General features: G+C 30.2%; 1 protein-coding gene across 1 annotated transcript; it reads right to left on the minus strand.

Moving 5' to 3' along the window:
• Window positions 1–3: 3 nt before the first annotated feature.
• Window positions 4–1,527, minus strand: LOC123201138 (putative receptor-like protein 16; the record flags this gene model as incomplete). The annotated part of the gene is made up of 1 exon (XM_044616600.1): window positions 4–1,527. A coding segment is annotated over exon 1 (1,017 nt), but the record flags the coding sequence as incomplete, so codon positions are not given.
• Window positions 1,528–16,908: the final 15,381 nt, after the last annotated feature.

Genomic DNA, 16,908 nt, shown 5'->3' on the forward strand with positions numbered 1-16,908 from the left:
TCTTCCATGATAAGTGTATGATACACGTTTTGTTGTGAATTCTATAGATTCTTGACTTTCCCTTCGAAGCCATTTTGCACTACCATATATACCTCCATCCTCTAAGCTAGAAGTTAAAGTTTCATCATTCCCATTTCCTTTTTGGAGAGCAGTAAAATATAAGCAAGAAGGAATTTTACCATGAAAATTGTTATTTGAAAGATCTATCAAGCGTAGCTCTCCCAAATCACACAATTGAGTTGGTAATTCACCGTCAAGCTTATTGCTATGTAAGATCAAGTAACTTAAAGAAGAGAGTTTCCCAATCCAACCTGGAATTTCCCCTTCTAAGAGGTTATAGCTAAGATCTAAGATCACCAAGGAAGGACTATTAATGTAGAAGGCATCTTTTAGTTGTCCCTGTAATCTATTTCTTGACAAGTGAAGCGTTTTAATACTTGAAGTACCAAAACAAGATGGTAATCTTCCAGAGATATTGTTCATTGAAAGGTCCAAAATTTGAAGAAAATTTAATTCACAAAGTTCATTTGGAAGTAGACCTTCAAACTGATTATTATGCATCACCATATCAACCAAATATGATAGATTTCCAAGCCATCTTGGGATCTTGCCCGAAAGATGATTATCATTGAGAAACAATACTTCTAAAGAGGAGCAATTTAACAAGCTTTCTGGGATCTTTCCACTAAAATGATTTCTATCCAATTGTAACCATAACAATTTTACCAAGTTCAAATTATTGGAGAAGATATCACCTTTCAAATTGTTGTTTGATAGACAAAGTATTTCTAGTGAGATACAACCCCTGGCCAAGTGTTCAGGTATTCCACCAAACAAGTTATTGTTAGATAAGTCCAAAATTCTCAATGACTTCATATCACCAAAAGAAGATGGAATACTACAATTGAAACCATTTTTAGACATGTTTAAAGACATTAGGTTTGGTAGTTTTGCACCAATCTCCTTTGGAATTTGACCATTGAAGAAATTGTAGGAGACATCTAATGTTTTTAAATGCATATGAGCCTCAAATGGTAATTGAAAAGTTCCTAAAAGAAAATCATCAACTAGACAAAGTGTTTCTAATTGGGCATTATTATGCAATAACCAATGAGGAAAATTTCCACTCAAGTTAATGTGAGAGAGGTGAACCTGTCTCAAGTCATTTTGATGATGGAGAAACTCAGGATAAGTGCCAACACTTCCATCACTAGACAATGTTATGGAATTTAATTGGAATTTTGGGGTCAAAGAGTATGAATTAGTCTCAACATATAATTGATTTTTTTCACTCTTGAAATCTTTAAGGTTTGAAAGGTTAAAAAATGGATAGAGTGAAATTGGGATTTGAAAGAGATTGTCTGAAATATAAAGCACTTTGATGGACCCTAGATCCTTAAGGGGAGATGAAGTGATATTTCCAGCAATTTGATTTGATGAGATGTCTAATTGTTGAATTGAAGTCAAATTTGCAAGGCACAGAGGTAAGATACCCCGTATATCATTGTAGTCAATATACAACTCTTGCAAATAGACCATCTCACACAAGCCTGAAATAAAACATACTGTTTAATTACGGTAATATATAATAAAAAATATTATAGAAAATATTAGTAGATCAAATTTCCAACTTTAATTTGTCAATGTTTATTATTTCAATTTCTTCAATTAATACAAGTGATCAAACTCATCATGAATTACTTTGATGAAATAGCAATCTTCGAGCTTAAAAGAGCCACTTTTTATGCTTTAATACTTATAATTTCATCATATGCTCGTCATATCTTTAATATAAAGAAGCCTGACTTTGACATCTAGTTTAAATATATTTTGGGGTCTGGGAATAGAGAGTATATAAACAAAATTACTAACCTTGATCATATAATGTGCCAGTGAGTCCACAATTAGATAATGATAATTTCTTAATAGAAGTTTTCAGTCCAAATATTTTGGAAAACCTGATATTGAGAGTAGAATGGTCCATGAACAAACTTTCCAAAGTCTTGAAATTGATTGGACCTACACATATTGACATGAATTATTGTGATTTAATAAAACTCATGCATCCTGAAAATCATATTACGTTTTGAAAAAATAAATATAAATTAAGCTCAATTGCACAATCTACTTAAATTTTTGTAGAATACTAAACAATTTTGTTAATTTTAAAGATTAAATGAGGTGGACTTGAATAGTAAAATGATTTCAATCCAATCCATTTTGTTATGAGCCTTATGGCCATCAGTTAAGGCTAACTAAAAGCCTGATTGATTAAATTATAAATATTTAATCCCCTTTTTGGAATTCCATAAGTGTTATAATAAAAAGAAGATATATTTTCTATATGTATACAAATTAATATTTGATCTCATTTTTTGAACATTTCATTTTCATATCTAACTTGCATACAAATAATTTTCTGTGTATAAAAAATTCATTAATACTTTGAGTAATCTGATAAGCTTAGCAAAAGTGTTATTAGTTATCTCTTACCCCAAAAACTAGCTCAAGGGGTAAAACTTTCTCTTACATTTATATACTACAGAACTAACTTAATTCTTAATTGTGAGATACTTAACAATCCTCTCTTAATAACATATTAGATCATTGCTCCAACATCACTCACAACAAACCCAATACTAACCTCCTTTTAACCAGACCAATAAGGCAATAAATTTGTCAAACCTACTGGGCCTCAACGATGAAATTTTTTCAAAGCTAGAGTTGGAATCATATGGACCATTACCTCCCCAAAAACTTTGGATAGAATTATTCTTAAACCTAGCTCTAATATCACTTGTCATGCAAAAACCTAGAAATCAAATAATTAAAGCAACACCAAAACAATCACACATGAGCAAAAGAGCACAAGAATTTATGTGAAATGAAAAAAAAGGGGAGAAACCATAAGCAGAGAATGATGCTGAAATTGATGCCATTAGAATTAATGCTCCAACATGAATTAATTATTAGGCCTACCAAACAAATTATTGGGCCTCTGCTACTTTAAAAACTATTTTATCAAGTGAAACTTTTCTTCATACTTATGTCACATACTTGACTTAATTGTTAACCAATGTGAGATACTTCACATAGTTATCAAGAATTATATGAGGTGTTCAATGCACAAACTTAAATATATATATATATATATATATATATATATATATATATATATATATATATATATAAATAGAAGAATAAGTTTGAAACCATATCTATCTTTTACTTGTCTTATATATATGAATCAAAGTAAACAAAACTAATTCTAAATTACCTTGATCATTAGAGAAGTCATTTAATTCACAAGATGTCATTGACAAATATTTCAATGAAGTAGAAGTCGCAACAATTTGTAAAAAACTTATATGGAGCTTGGAATTATCCAACATCAAGTCTTCCAGACTGGTTAAATTGTGGAACTCTGCTGAACACAGTGAAACATATTAAATATCATCAATTATTTTATTTTAACATCATCTCATAACTTTAATTTTGTTTTACCTCGATCAATAAATGTTCGTTTAAAATTATTTTGTGAAAGGTCAAGTGTCCTTAGAGATGGGAATGACACCAATGTTGATAGGAAAAGGGCAGTTGCATTAGCGGTTTTCATGTCTCTTAGATGAAGGACATGTAACTTCTTCAATTCTTTATAATCTGTAAGTTAAAATACTGAATTTATCATGAACAATTTTCAATGTAATACCAAAAGTTGAACTTTACAAATGAATTTATTGTCTATTGAAGTTTCATTCATTTAACAAACAAGATTAAAACTCATTCTCACATTTTGGAAATTAGAAAAATGATATATATATAGTTTTACCAGTGGGAGTATAAAGATTTATTAAACATTTTTTTCTTTAATAAAAAATATTAGAATTAGCCTCAAGAATTGTGTTTAATGGTTTTTAAAAAAAAGAAGAAAAAGAAGAAAGCTTAAATAAAACAATATGGGCTTGACAGTTTCTAGTCATTAACCTAAGTTTTTCTTTCATAAAAATAAATTTAAAAAAAAGAGAAAATTATACTCAAGAATTATGTTTTATTATTTGTAAAAAATATTTATGGAACAGAAAAATATTTATTTATTTAATTTATCCCACATTTCCAAGTTAGGCTTTGAGAGTTTAAATAAACTTCCGTTAAATAAAAAAAAATTATCTTTCTTCTTACCATAAAATTGTTTGTTAAATTTTTTTTATCATTACCAAGAAATATTATATATACAAATAAATTTTATTAATTTATTTATACATATAATCTAGTGTGATAATATATAATTAAGTGATTTTAAAGTGAGAGAAAAAATAAATCTTGTATTATCCAATTAAATATTGTTACATTAGTTTGTGTGCATGCGTGTGTATATATATAAATATTCTCATTACCTTTAGAATTGATAAATTTGTCAATCTTATTATGCATCAAGTTCACCTCCTCTAAATTTTTCAAGGCATATAATCCTACAGATAAATAAGACAAAATTAATTAATAAAAAATTATTATAAGAAGAGGAATTTTATCATCCTTACCTTCAACATCAAGAATCCCATTCAAATTATTCCCCTCTAGAGACAAATATTTTAATGAGGGAGGACCTACTAGAAATTGTAAGACATTATTACTGAATTTGTTGTAACTTAAATCCAATTGCTCTAAGTTTGTCAACTTTGATAGACTCTCGGAACCTGCAAATACTCAAACATTTTCAAGCAAATAAATTGTTTCATATATATAATCATGTAATGTATCACAAAATTATTATTATTATAAATTGGAAAGTCTATAATTTTTTTTTAAGTCCTTGTATAATTTTTTTTTTTGTTAATAATAAGAAATCGTTTTATTAAAATCATATGATACTAGGTAGATGCAAAAAAATTTACAAAAAACTAAAAATAGTTGTACATGTAAAAATAATACAGCTAAAGGGAGAAAGGAAAGTGACCTTCATTTACAATAAAACCGACTATATTATTGCCACTTAAGTTCAACCGTTGTAATTGTTGGAGAGGAGAAAACAATGATGCATTTAGAAACCACTCTTCCAATTCCCTGTCTCTTGTTGAATAAAGATTGAGTTGGATGACTCGGTTGGTGACGTTGTCACAAATAAGTCTTTCCCATTTACAACAGTCTAAATTCTCCACCCAGTCATAAGAAGAATCATAAAAAAGTGGTTTCAGTTGCAAAAGAGCTCTTCTCTCTTCATCCCAACACCCCTCACCGAAACAAACCAATTTCACTACTAACAACACCAAAAGCCACTTACAACCCATCTATGATAAGAATTAGTAAACTATAAAATGCTCTTGTGACTCACAACACACTGCCTTAACTCCATTTATAATATAATGAGACCCCACTTCTGGTGGATTTCCAAGTCTTTCCCGCTATCACAATTTCTACACTTGTTGATAAGATATGGAAGAAAACATGGAAAATTCTTAGCCCATCAATTTTATAGAATTAATATACGCGGTTTCACCAACTCTAGCATTTGTCCAAGCTGCAATACAATTTGCGATTGCACATTTGTTTCCACAAGTAGACTTTTGAATAAGCCTCAGCCAATCCACTTTTCTTCACTTGATTTTTTTTTAATAATGTCCTTGTAATAATACCGTTTAATAAGACATTCCAGCACTATTTCTTGTGAAGAATAACCATTTTTCTAGTTCACTTATTTGATGAGGATTAAGGGCTATGATACACACACACACACACACTCATTCATACATATATATATATATATATATATATATATATATATATATATATATATATATATATATATATATATATATATATATATATATATATATCTCACACGCGCACACACACATATATATATATAAAATTATAATTTTCTCTTATCAGGACATCTTGATGTTTTTTCATCATGGGATCTTAAATTTAGGATAATGGATTATATTGATGGTCAAGATTTATTTAAATTATAGAGTTGACTAATATGAATAAAACTATGCACACCGAGTTTTGAGCATTCAATTGCAGACTCAGATGTTGGGTGATTTCGAAACAAGGATAAAGTAATATTTAATCATATGATGATACATCATTTGAATACCTAATTAAGTACTCAAAACTAGGTGCTTATTGTTAGGTAGCTCTTGAGCCAATTGTCACACCATTGCTATTTAATTAATAAAAATGAAATTTATATTATTTGTATTTTGTATTAACTAAATAATTGTCTTAAAAATAGTTAAACCGTGATGAGGGTACCAATGCTTAGCACCTGATCATGAAAAATCTATGTGCACAATAGATGGTTTTTCTTAAAATATATATAACTCTGATATTACCATGATAAAAAGCATGAGTAATAGTGATAAAGTTATCATAATATTGAATAACTTCATCAAAAGATGATAATAGTTCTTATGTGTCAAAGTTATTTGTTAACAACTTAATGTAATATATGGATGCACATTGTAGATGTGCCTAGCAGATTGACCCATTAAAAGGATTCCTTATGGATGGTTGTTCCAATGTTAATAGAAAATATCTTTTTAGTGAACGAAGATACATGTGATCTTTAGACTTGAGATCACCTATAACTCCCATTAGTATGTCTAAGGATATTTTGGTCTTTAAGCCTTATGTGTAATTATTTGTGCTTAATGATGTATAAGTATGCAAACCTATTGAAAACATGATGCACGACTGTATGGGGTGGTCACACACCCGTGTATATTGTGGCAAGGGGCAAAATAGTCTTTTTCCATACATTTTGCATAAATTGGCTAAGTTTGGATGACATACACATCTACATAAGGAGGTATACACACTTGTGCATTATCAATGTTTTTGAATTTTTGGATAAAGATGCATTTCACGGGGATTTTGGAACATGCCTTTAATGAGTAATAACATACATGTCTATGTATCATGTTATTCAACAAACAAAAAAAAAAACATATCCAGAAGCATTTTGGCACACATTCTTGCATATTTTTCAAAAAAGTTGAGCATTGTGAGGGTGAGCCAAGCAAGGATTTAGCCAGGGAAGATCATTGTGAATTGGGGGATCGAACTCTTGCCCCATGAAGACATTCACACTGTTAGAAGAAAGGTTAGTAGGCTAACCTTCTCCTTAACAAAATATATGATTGAGTAGAATTATAACTTATTGATTGAATGTTAATGGTGATTTTCGGTGCTTTGAAATCTATTATGAAATGGGCATGATTAGTTTTTATATGATCTTAGTCACATGTGAATCAATTATTGATGGGATGATGTGTAGATTTTCAAATACACTATTGAGTAACATGTGTGATTATTGGAATTAGTTGTTGTTGTGATTGGGTGAGAATATTGATTTGAATGAGTATTAGAGAAATTACTTTATGATATTAGTTGGTTCTCTTAGAAATTGAGAGTGAGTAATAAATAATTGAGTGAATTGGTGTATGATTCATGGTTGAATGTTGTCGATGCTTGTTTTTGGACTTAATATACTATAGTACGATTTGGGAATAACTGATCATGATATGATGAATATGGGAATATGCTTTAAGAAACGCAAAACAAAAAGAAAATGAAATTCTGGAAAATCCACGACACACACCCATGTGTCATGTGACACATAGCTATGTAGTTTTGGGGAAAACTCTCCCTATGTGTGGCATGTACAAAGGCATGTGTCAGAGACATACCCCCATGTACTTTTAGAAAACAAGGAATTTTGGGATTTTGAATAGGAGGATGTTGCATATAGTTATAGAAATAACTACTTTACCCCTACAGGGTAATAAATAATAGAAAACAAGAGGAAAAGGCTCTAACAAAGGCTATAAAAGATGTGAATTGTCATGGGGATGCCCAACTATGTGGACGGCTGCACGAATCCTGATCAAAGTGATTTCAAGTTGAAAATCCTAATGATGCACTACTAAATTCTTTCCACCAACCTATGTGCAATGTATATTCCACCAAACTTAGTGTAATGTGGAAAAATCACCTAAGTGCAGTGTGACTCGTCACTAGGCTATGCGTAGTGTGATGCATCACTAGGCTATGTACCAATATAATGTAGCCACTGGACTTTGTGCAATATGGTAATAAAAGCAAAAAGAGTTTGTTTGTGTGACCTTGACCCTAAACTTGATCGATTCATATGTAGAACACATTAGATAATTGATATTAATGATGTCATATGCTTTCACTAGACATAAAAAATTGTCTATTTACGTCATTGGACAAAATTCATTGAGGATGACGTGATTGATTGAAATTAAAACTTGAGTTCAAGCTAGTATTTTCACATTTTAAAGCAAGAAAATGAAAGCTATCACTAGTCTGGTCAATTATATATTTAATAAACAATGGAGAGATGCTTGTGGAAGTCTTTAAAAAGTCCATTTTTGTCCACAAAATATTTATAATGAGAGAGAAATAATCACCCTTTCGGGTTTTAGTCTAGTAGGTCTTAGTAATGCCTTTTGAATACTAGAAACACTCTTTGGTTTTAATTAGGGTTAGTCAAAACCATTGACTAAAACTAAATTGATGAGAATACCCTTGCAAAATTAAGTTATATTTTATTTATTTAGTGGCTTATTAGTTTGGATAGTTTTTGAGTTGTATATATTTCCTTATGACTAGTTCCGATCCATTTGAATTTTTAAGGTTATGAAATTTTAACATTATTGTTAATTTGTAGGAATTTTTTTCCTTCCATTTTTAAGTTACGATTTTACAAAGGCCAAATGACTATTTCCCACCCAAGGTTTGATGTTTTCTCAAGTTTCTACCCTTTAACTATAGAAACACCAAATACTTACTCATGGTCAGTTAAAAATAACGGTGGTAAGGGTAAAATCGTCATTTTCTCTATACTATTAAAAAATAAACTAAAATATAATATATTTTTACCCCCCTAAACTTTGAAAACTAAAATTTTCCCCTAGCCTAAGTTTTAAAAAATGGCAGTTTCACCCTAGAGTTTGGTTTTGAAATCTCTGACAACCTCTCCGGCTCCATTGCCGATGGCCTCTCCCTCCTGAGACATCCTCTCCTTCCGACGATCCATTTCCTCCCATTTAGAGGCCCAATCGGCGTCGGAGACGCCTTGGGAGAGGAAGAACTTCGTCAGGGAAGACGAAGTTCTTCGTCTTTCCAAACGAAGATGAAGTCGTGCCCGACGAAGTTCTTCCTCTCCCAAGGCATCTCCGATGCCAATCGGGCCTTCAAATGGGAGGAAAGGGATAGCCGAAAGGAGAGGATGTCTCGAGAGGGAGAGGCCATCGGCAATGGAGCCAGAGAGGTCATCGAAGATTTCAAAACCAAACCCTAGGATGAAATTGCCATTTTTTAAAACTTAGGCTGAGGGAAAATTTTAGTTTTTAAAGTTTAGGGGGGCAAGAAGAGATAAAAGTTTTAGGCGTTAGAGTTTTGTTAAATTTAACCGGTCATGGGTGGGTGTTTGGTGTTTCCATAGTTAAAGGGGGGACATTTGAGAAAACATCAAACCTTGGATGGGAAATAGTCGTTTGGCCTTTTACAAACTCTGATTAGTCCAAGGGGGAAATTTCCAAGTATTTGAAATGGCCGGATCTAGAATCTAAGGGAAATGCAATTTACATATATTATATATATAAATATTTTTTATTAACTCATTCATACAAACTAATATAATAATGTATGATTGGTAGGGTGGCGTGATTTTAAACTTATTTTCTCACTTAAAATTCAGCAAAAACATGTTATCATATCGGTTTATTAAACTTTTTGGACTATCTAATCTAACCCTGGCATTAGAGCATTGAAAAAAACAAATAAATATGTGATAATATTGATTGTGCAGTTATAATAAACATTCCTTTCCTTAAGAATAATTATAATACAATAGTTTTTTGAAAAAATAGAAATAAATACCAATATTCATGATTTTTAGGAGATCGCTTAACAAAAACAAATTTCCCCATATTATATATAGAAAGAGTTTTCCTATATTGACAAATGAGAAAGAATTCTATTATAGTTCCTATAACTTGCAATCATATTAATGTTGATAACATTCAATATAGGATTTTTTTTTTTTTTTTACGTTACAAGAACTAAAAATGTTTGAAGATGAAAGATGGAAATTTGAGAAAATGAAATATGATGTTTTTAATTGAGTTTAAAGGATGAGTTATGAATATGGAAAAGTGGAGTGTGTGAAGAGTTGTATAAAAATATCTCCTATATTCATTCACTACACATATTTGTTATCCATTCTACAAACCTTTTTTTTTTTTTTGGAGAGAAAATACTAGTTAGCAAAATATATTCTTTTAATGGAGCTTGGGTTAAACAATTTGTGTAGAGTTGTTATAAACCAAAAAAGGGAAATGTTGGGATGTTGTATCCTACAACACCGATTTTTAAGATTTTTTAACTGTAAAGGGCTTAAATCATCTTGAAGAGAATGATATGTCCACACCTCAAGCTTTTAGTTTTGTACAATCTTCATTATTTCTTCTTGTATCTCTTTGTAATAAAATTATTATTTTACTATATTTTTTTTCACCAATAGGACCAATTACCAGTGGTTAAAATTATTTATCATTTACTAAAATATCGAATCTGTAATCATAGAACCAAGAAACTTTTTTTTGAAGTGTAATATTTAACGAAAGAAAAGAGCAATACCTGTTGGAAACGCCAACTTCAATCTATTTAGTTTACTTTCACTTTTTCATAGTAAGCACGGAGAAAATTGGTTGCAAAGACCTCCAGTCAAGTCAACCTTGCCAGTGCATGAACCTGCTAAAAGTCTATAAAATAATCAAATAATCGCGCAATATAAATGAAAGTGCTCCAATTTATCCCAAAATAAATAGGTTATATATAAAAGAAAGTTCTTTTTGGGATGTGATTACGGTAAGTCAACTAATCAATGATAGAATGACATACAATGAATGGATTCAAATTTGAGACATTGTCATGATAGATATTAGATTGATTTATAATTTATGTTAGGTATTGTTTATGATTATGATCATTCTAGCACACCTTGATGTTGATTTTGAGTTATTATTCATAATACTTTGGGATTCATTGGATATTAGTTTTTTTTTAATTATTATTAAAGGCATTGAGGCATTTCATACTTGATATTGGCTTGTGCAATGTCAAATTTAGATTGCTAAGAATGTAATATATGTACAATTAGAGTTAATAGCACTTTATCTTAAAAGGTAAGACTTTTAGGGTATGGTTTTACCAGTCTAGCCAATTGGCACATAGTTATAATTATAGCTACAATTATAATTAAGTTATCAACTTTTCACTCAAATATCAACGTTTAGAGAGTCATCAAAGTTTAAGAGCTTGAGAGAATCTTAGAGTTTCCCAAGGCATGTTGTAGGATCAAAGGAGATCATAAGTTATGTAATTGAGTAATTAGATCCATTTCATCTAAATGTAAAGAGTCTAAGGTGTATTCTCAATTACCAAGTTATAATACATTAAGCAAGGGAAAAATGATGATTGAGTAAAAGTTTGAGTCTTGTACTTATTAAATGATTATTTCATGTAGGTAATATGTAATCATCGTAATAACTACAATGTGAGAAGGTCAATTGGTGTAAGCAAATGTGAAAGGTATTTTCGTTATTTTTTTAGTATTTATGTTTTTATGATACATTTTGGACCTTGCTACACATTAAATTGTATTTGGATTCTTTTGTGGATCATTGTGATGTCTTTTGTACAATTTTGCTAGGTTTTATTAATTAATACACCTATGTGTATATGTTTTTTGTGTATAAATAATATGTCATTAAATGATTAAATGATTTTAAATTAAAAATAAAATAATATCAAATACATTATAATATATTATCTGTTTACCTAAATCATGTATTAAATATATATATATATATATATTATGAATTATAAGTGAAAGCTATTATGTGATTAACTCAAACAATTAAAATATGATAATACTTGTTTTTAAAGGACAATATTTCTATCCACGTTATTCTCGTGGCATCCTCAGACCCAATGCTCTGCCCAAAGCATGTGGATAAAATAAAATAAAAACCTAATGCTTAAAGTTATTATTTATTTATTTATTTACTGAAGTATCAAATCCGTAATCAAGCGCAGTGTGTAATATTAAATGGAAGACGAGCAAATTTCTTCGAAATAGGGAGGAAAGTGAAGAGATTATAGAAAAGAGCGATGCTTGTTGGAAACGCAAGTTCGAGTCATTTAATCGAGAACTTCCACTTTTTAATAATATTAATAATTTAAACAGAAGTCAATTATTCAACAGTCAACTACTGTTTGCAAAGACTTTAAGTAAACCTTGATTGTGGCTCAAGCTTGACTCATGACAGTCGAGTTCGATAAGTTTTAATAGAATTAAAATTAAACTCATATTTGAGTTAATTATTTTGGTTCAATTTAATATTAAAATTTAAAAAATTATTTTAATAAATTTTAAATTTAAAAAATTATGTTCTTAAAAAAACAAATTGTAGTGTTATGAAATAGAATAAAAATAGATTTATTTAAAGATATGATTTAAGACGAAGTTTCATTTAAAATATCAAATCCATAATCAAGGGTGGAAAAAATTTTTTTTTGTTTTTTTGAAGTGTGATTTAAGACGAAGCAAAGAGCCTTTCCTGGAAACAGGAAGGAAAGTGAAGAGACTGTCGAAAAGCGCAATACCTTGTTGGAAACGCCAAGTTCAATGTATTTAATTGAAGACTTTCTCTTTTTCACACTTGGCACGAAGAAAATTATGGACTTAATTTTATTAATAATTAAAAGAAATCAATAATAAAACAAATAGACTGATGCTTGCAAAGACTTCCAGTCAAGTCAACCTTGCCAGTCCATGAACTTGCTAAAAGTCTATAAAATAATTAAATATTCCCATGCTACTTGACTTCCTAGTCCTCCGCTTCATCCATGCAAAGGAAGAGAAGCTTCCCAATTCGCTCCCAAGAACCCAGAAAATGCCGATTCAGATGCAAATATTTATGATTGCTGGCATGATACTTTCCCTTGCCGCAATAGCTCATGCCACTCAATGAAATGTAGCCCTGTAAAAAGCCCCCTTACACCGAAAGGCGGATTTGGGCCTTTTGAGGGTAGGTTCAGACACAACCTCAAATTAGAATATTGTGATAAAAATTTATTTTGGCCCACCTTCAAATTAGATCAAATGAAGGTCCGCTACTTTAACCCACCCTTAATTGTAAATAATTTTAGACAAAAATATTTAAAGATATGTTATAAAGGCAACCCTCAAATGGGTTTGAAATTAAAATTAAAGGTTGTCTTCATGTAAAATAAAATTTTAATCTTAGCGTAGAATTAAATTAGGCTATCACCCAAACATTATATTTGTATAAAAATCCAAATTGCATGTCAATTGAAATCAAGAAAGCTAATTTAAAATATCGGATTTATTCTTCTAGATCTTCAATTTAATTTTGGCAACCATACTTCATGATTTTGTTTTCAAAAAACAAGGTTTCAATCTTTCAAAAATTGGTGTTAAACTAAATAACTCATATTCAAATATTCAAATATATAAATATATTATCCTAACTTGATTTTTGATCAGGATATAATAAAGCGTGTGGATCTTTAATTTAGAAAATTAAGTTTTGATTTTATGAATGGATTTAAAGTTATAAAACTTAAAAGATTGATTATCTAACTAATAAATTTAATCAATATATTAGTTAATCTCTATATATTTTACTTGTATTAGAATTGTTATTGAGCTTTAAATTTATATGGAATATTTTTCATATATTGTGGCTGACATAAACAGTTTTAATTATATTAGATTTAAATCAATTGTTAGATTTCCGTGGTTTTATTTTCTCTATTTACATGTTGTTTATATTATTTCCTTTAATCAAGGATGGTTGCTTTTTGTTTTTTAAGTTTTCACTTCTTGATTGATAAACAATAGCGGAGACATGGAGGTAGGTTTGAATCCAAACCGAGCCAACTTGTCTCAAAAGTTGGTTCAACTTGGTTTGAATTCATTTGATTTGAATTTGATCTAAAAGATTTAACTCGTTTTTAAATTCACAAAAACTCAAGCTAGGAGGTGTTCAACTTAATTTGACTCGAATTTATAGCTCCAATTGGTGATTCGAATTCATAGCTTAATTTGGTTTGAATTCGAGTCAAACTCAAGCTGAATTGAGTCGAATTATTTTTTATTAAACCCAAACTCGAGCCACCAGTAATATTGGTTCAACAAACTTAAATCGAACTCAAACTAAACTATTTTTAATTCAAGTCAAAATCAAGCCAAAGGGTATTCGAACTCGATTTAGTTGATATACATCCCTACATAAAGACCCCCGTCAACAAAATTCTTAAGTCCACCACTCCTTGCACCCATAAGTATACAAGAAATCTGAAGTGTAAGCATGTATATTTAAAGATCAAGATTTCCATTAGTTGGCAACAATGAACAAAGAACAATTTTTTTTTTCAGTTTTAATAATAATAAAAAAATGGTATATGTTTTAATTGACATCTTTGGGTGCTACAAAGTGGTAAGATTATTTTGTATTAGGCCAAAAGACTTGTTCCTACCCAAGGTACAGTGAAACCCCAAAGTCCTATCTTTCAATTTTTAAAAACCCAAACACTTATTTATAAGCTAAAATCCATTAAAATTTTTAGTTAGGGTTAAGAGTAATATTGTCCTTTAACAATAATATTTAAAAAAATTTTACCCCCTTAATTTGAAAAAATAACAATTTTCCCCCAAAATTAAGTGACATTTTTCCCCTACCTAGGGTTTCAAATTTCACTGATGAATTTTCGGTGAATAACAGTCAATTTTTATCCCTCTCGATGACATATCTCCCTTTACAGTTTTCCCTCTGATCGACAATTTCTAGATTCGATAGAATCTAGATAAAGTCCAGACAAAAAGTTAAAACTTTATGTCTAGATCTTCATCGTCCATATGAAGTCAGCTTTATCTGGACAATGATAATAGTCCAGATGAGAAGTCATTAATAGAGACGAAGATACTCTATCAGAGGTGGCACTGACTCTCCCTGCTCATTTTCAAAGGTTTTCGTTGTCGGAGATGGTTGTTGATGTGGGGAGAAAAAAAACCTAGGGATTTGAGGGGTGAAATAATTACTTTTTAAAACTTGGAAACTTTGGGTAGGAGAATTGCGAGATTTTTAAACTTAAGGAGTAAAATTTGATAAAAAGTTTAATTTTTTAAATTTTTTTTAGTAAATGATGATTTTATCCCTAACCTAAGTGAGATTTTTAAATTTTTTTTAGTAAATAATGATTTTATCCCTAACCTATGGGTTTAGGGTTTAGGAAACCCCGCAAGCGTGTATTTGTCTTTCTATTAAAACTTAGGTGGGAAATAGTTCTTTGACCTTAAATCAAATAGATACTTGGTTTTAATTTAGATGTATTGGTTTGGGTCTACCCATAACAGGTCAACCCGATGTAATTGTTGCAATTGCCAATAGGTAGTTAGAAGGGAGATGAGATGGCTATTGGATTGATATTTATTGTCCAAAAACTGTCTCTTCCTTATGATGGTTATGCTTTTTACAGTAGAGAGGTTTTCTTCTTCTCTTAGAAACCAAAAGTCTCCTAATGAAAATGTAGTATTTAGGCAAATGTTGTAGTGAAAATTGACTTTGTCAAACCCTTAAAGCATATTCAAACCATCTAAGTGAACAAAATGCAATCTTGGTACCCATTTACATTTGTTGTGAAATTATAGAATGGTATATGACATGCTTAAATTTTCCAAATATTAGTATCAAAGTGTTCGTTGAGTGTATGCCACCTAATTTGTGATTTCATATTATGGATTCTATGAATTTTATTGAAAATTTTAATCAAAATCAATTTTTGGGCATGAATTAAATTTCGCTAAATTGCATGAAATTAAAGTGTGTTAATGTATTAGATTGATGGTTGGATACTTATTACAAGCATTGGATTGAAAATCGCATCAAAATCAACCTTAAATCTACATATTCAAAGGCTTCATCAAAGACCATAATGTGCCATTTAAGTATCTGTTTCACCAGATTATGGTGACGTTGGCCCTATAATTTGTTATGAGTATAACTGTCAACAAGAGAGCTTTAAAAGCCCTATGATGTTGTCGCCAATTGATGGCCAAAATCATCGAATCAAATAGAGGAAAATTACGGTTCTTCACTACTGATTTGGGTTGCAATCAGGTTGGGAAAACCTGATTGTCTGACTCATTTGGTCAACAGGTTACCCAAACCCACTAGTCAATGAGTCAACCCGTATAGTCAGTGAGTAACCTAAACCGATCAATGCCTACTTAGGGTTATTTGACTAGTCAATGGTCAATATTTGATCATCAATGGCAATAATCAACAATAGGTCCACCGACATGTGAAAGCTTGTAAAGGCATTTGTTACGTCATCTCAATATATAGGGTTATCTTTTGGCACATGACAATGCATAAGCTACTATTTTGGCACATTTAGGCATGTGAAACCCATTTTTCGATGCATGGCAACTGTGTGATGCTTGAATTTGCATGTATAATGTATTAAATGGGTCCTACGACACGTAAAGACATGTGATACCTTATTCTATTTCAGAAAGCATGTATCAGTGTTTCAAAAACGCATGTCTCTAATTCATGTAAACTTGTTAACTAGAGACTATCAAATTAAGTATATGATGTGACCATATGATAATCTAATTGTGCATGTTGATACTATACATATATAATAAAAGATTAAGACTTGAAGATAAGTCGTACTCTCTTATTTGGAAGAGAGATGATATATATTTTAATTATATTCATGTATGCCCATTAAATTTTTGTAATAAATGATTTTGTTCAGGACAAAGATACAAAAACTTTT

This window comes from Mangifera indica, chromosome 17 (genome assembly GCF_011075055.1).
Source record: "Mangifera indica cultivar Alphonso chromosome 17, CATAS_Mindica_2.1, whole genome shotgun sequence".
NCBI classification, from domain to species: Eukaryota; Viridiplantae; Streptophyta; class Magnoliopsida; order Sapindales; family Anacardiaceae; genus Mangifera; species Mangifera indica.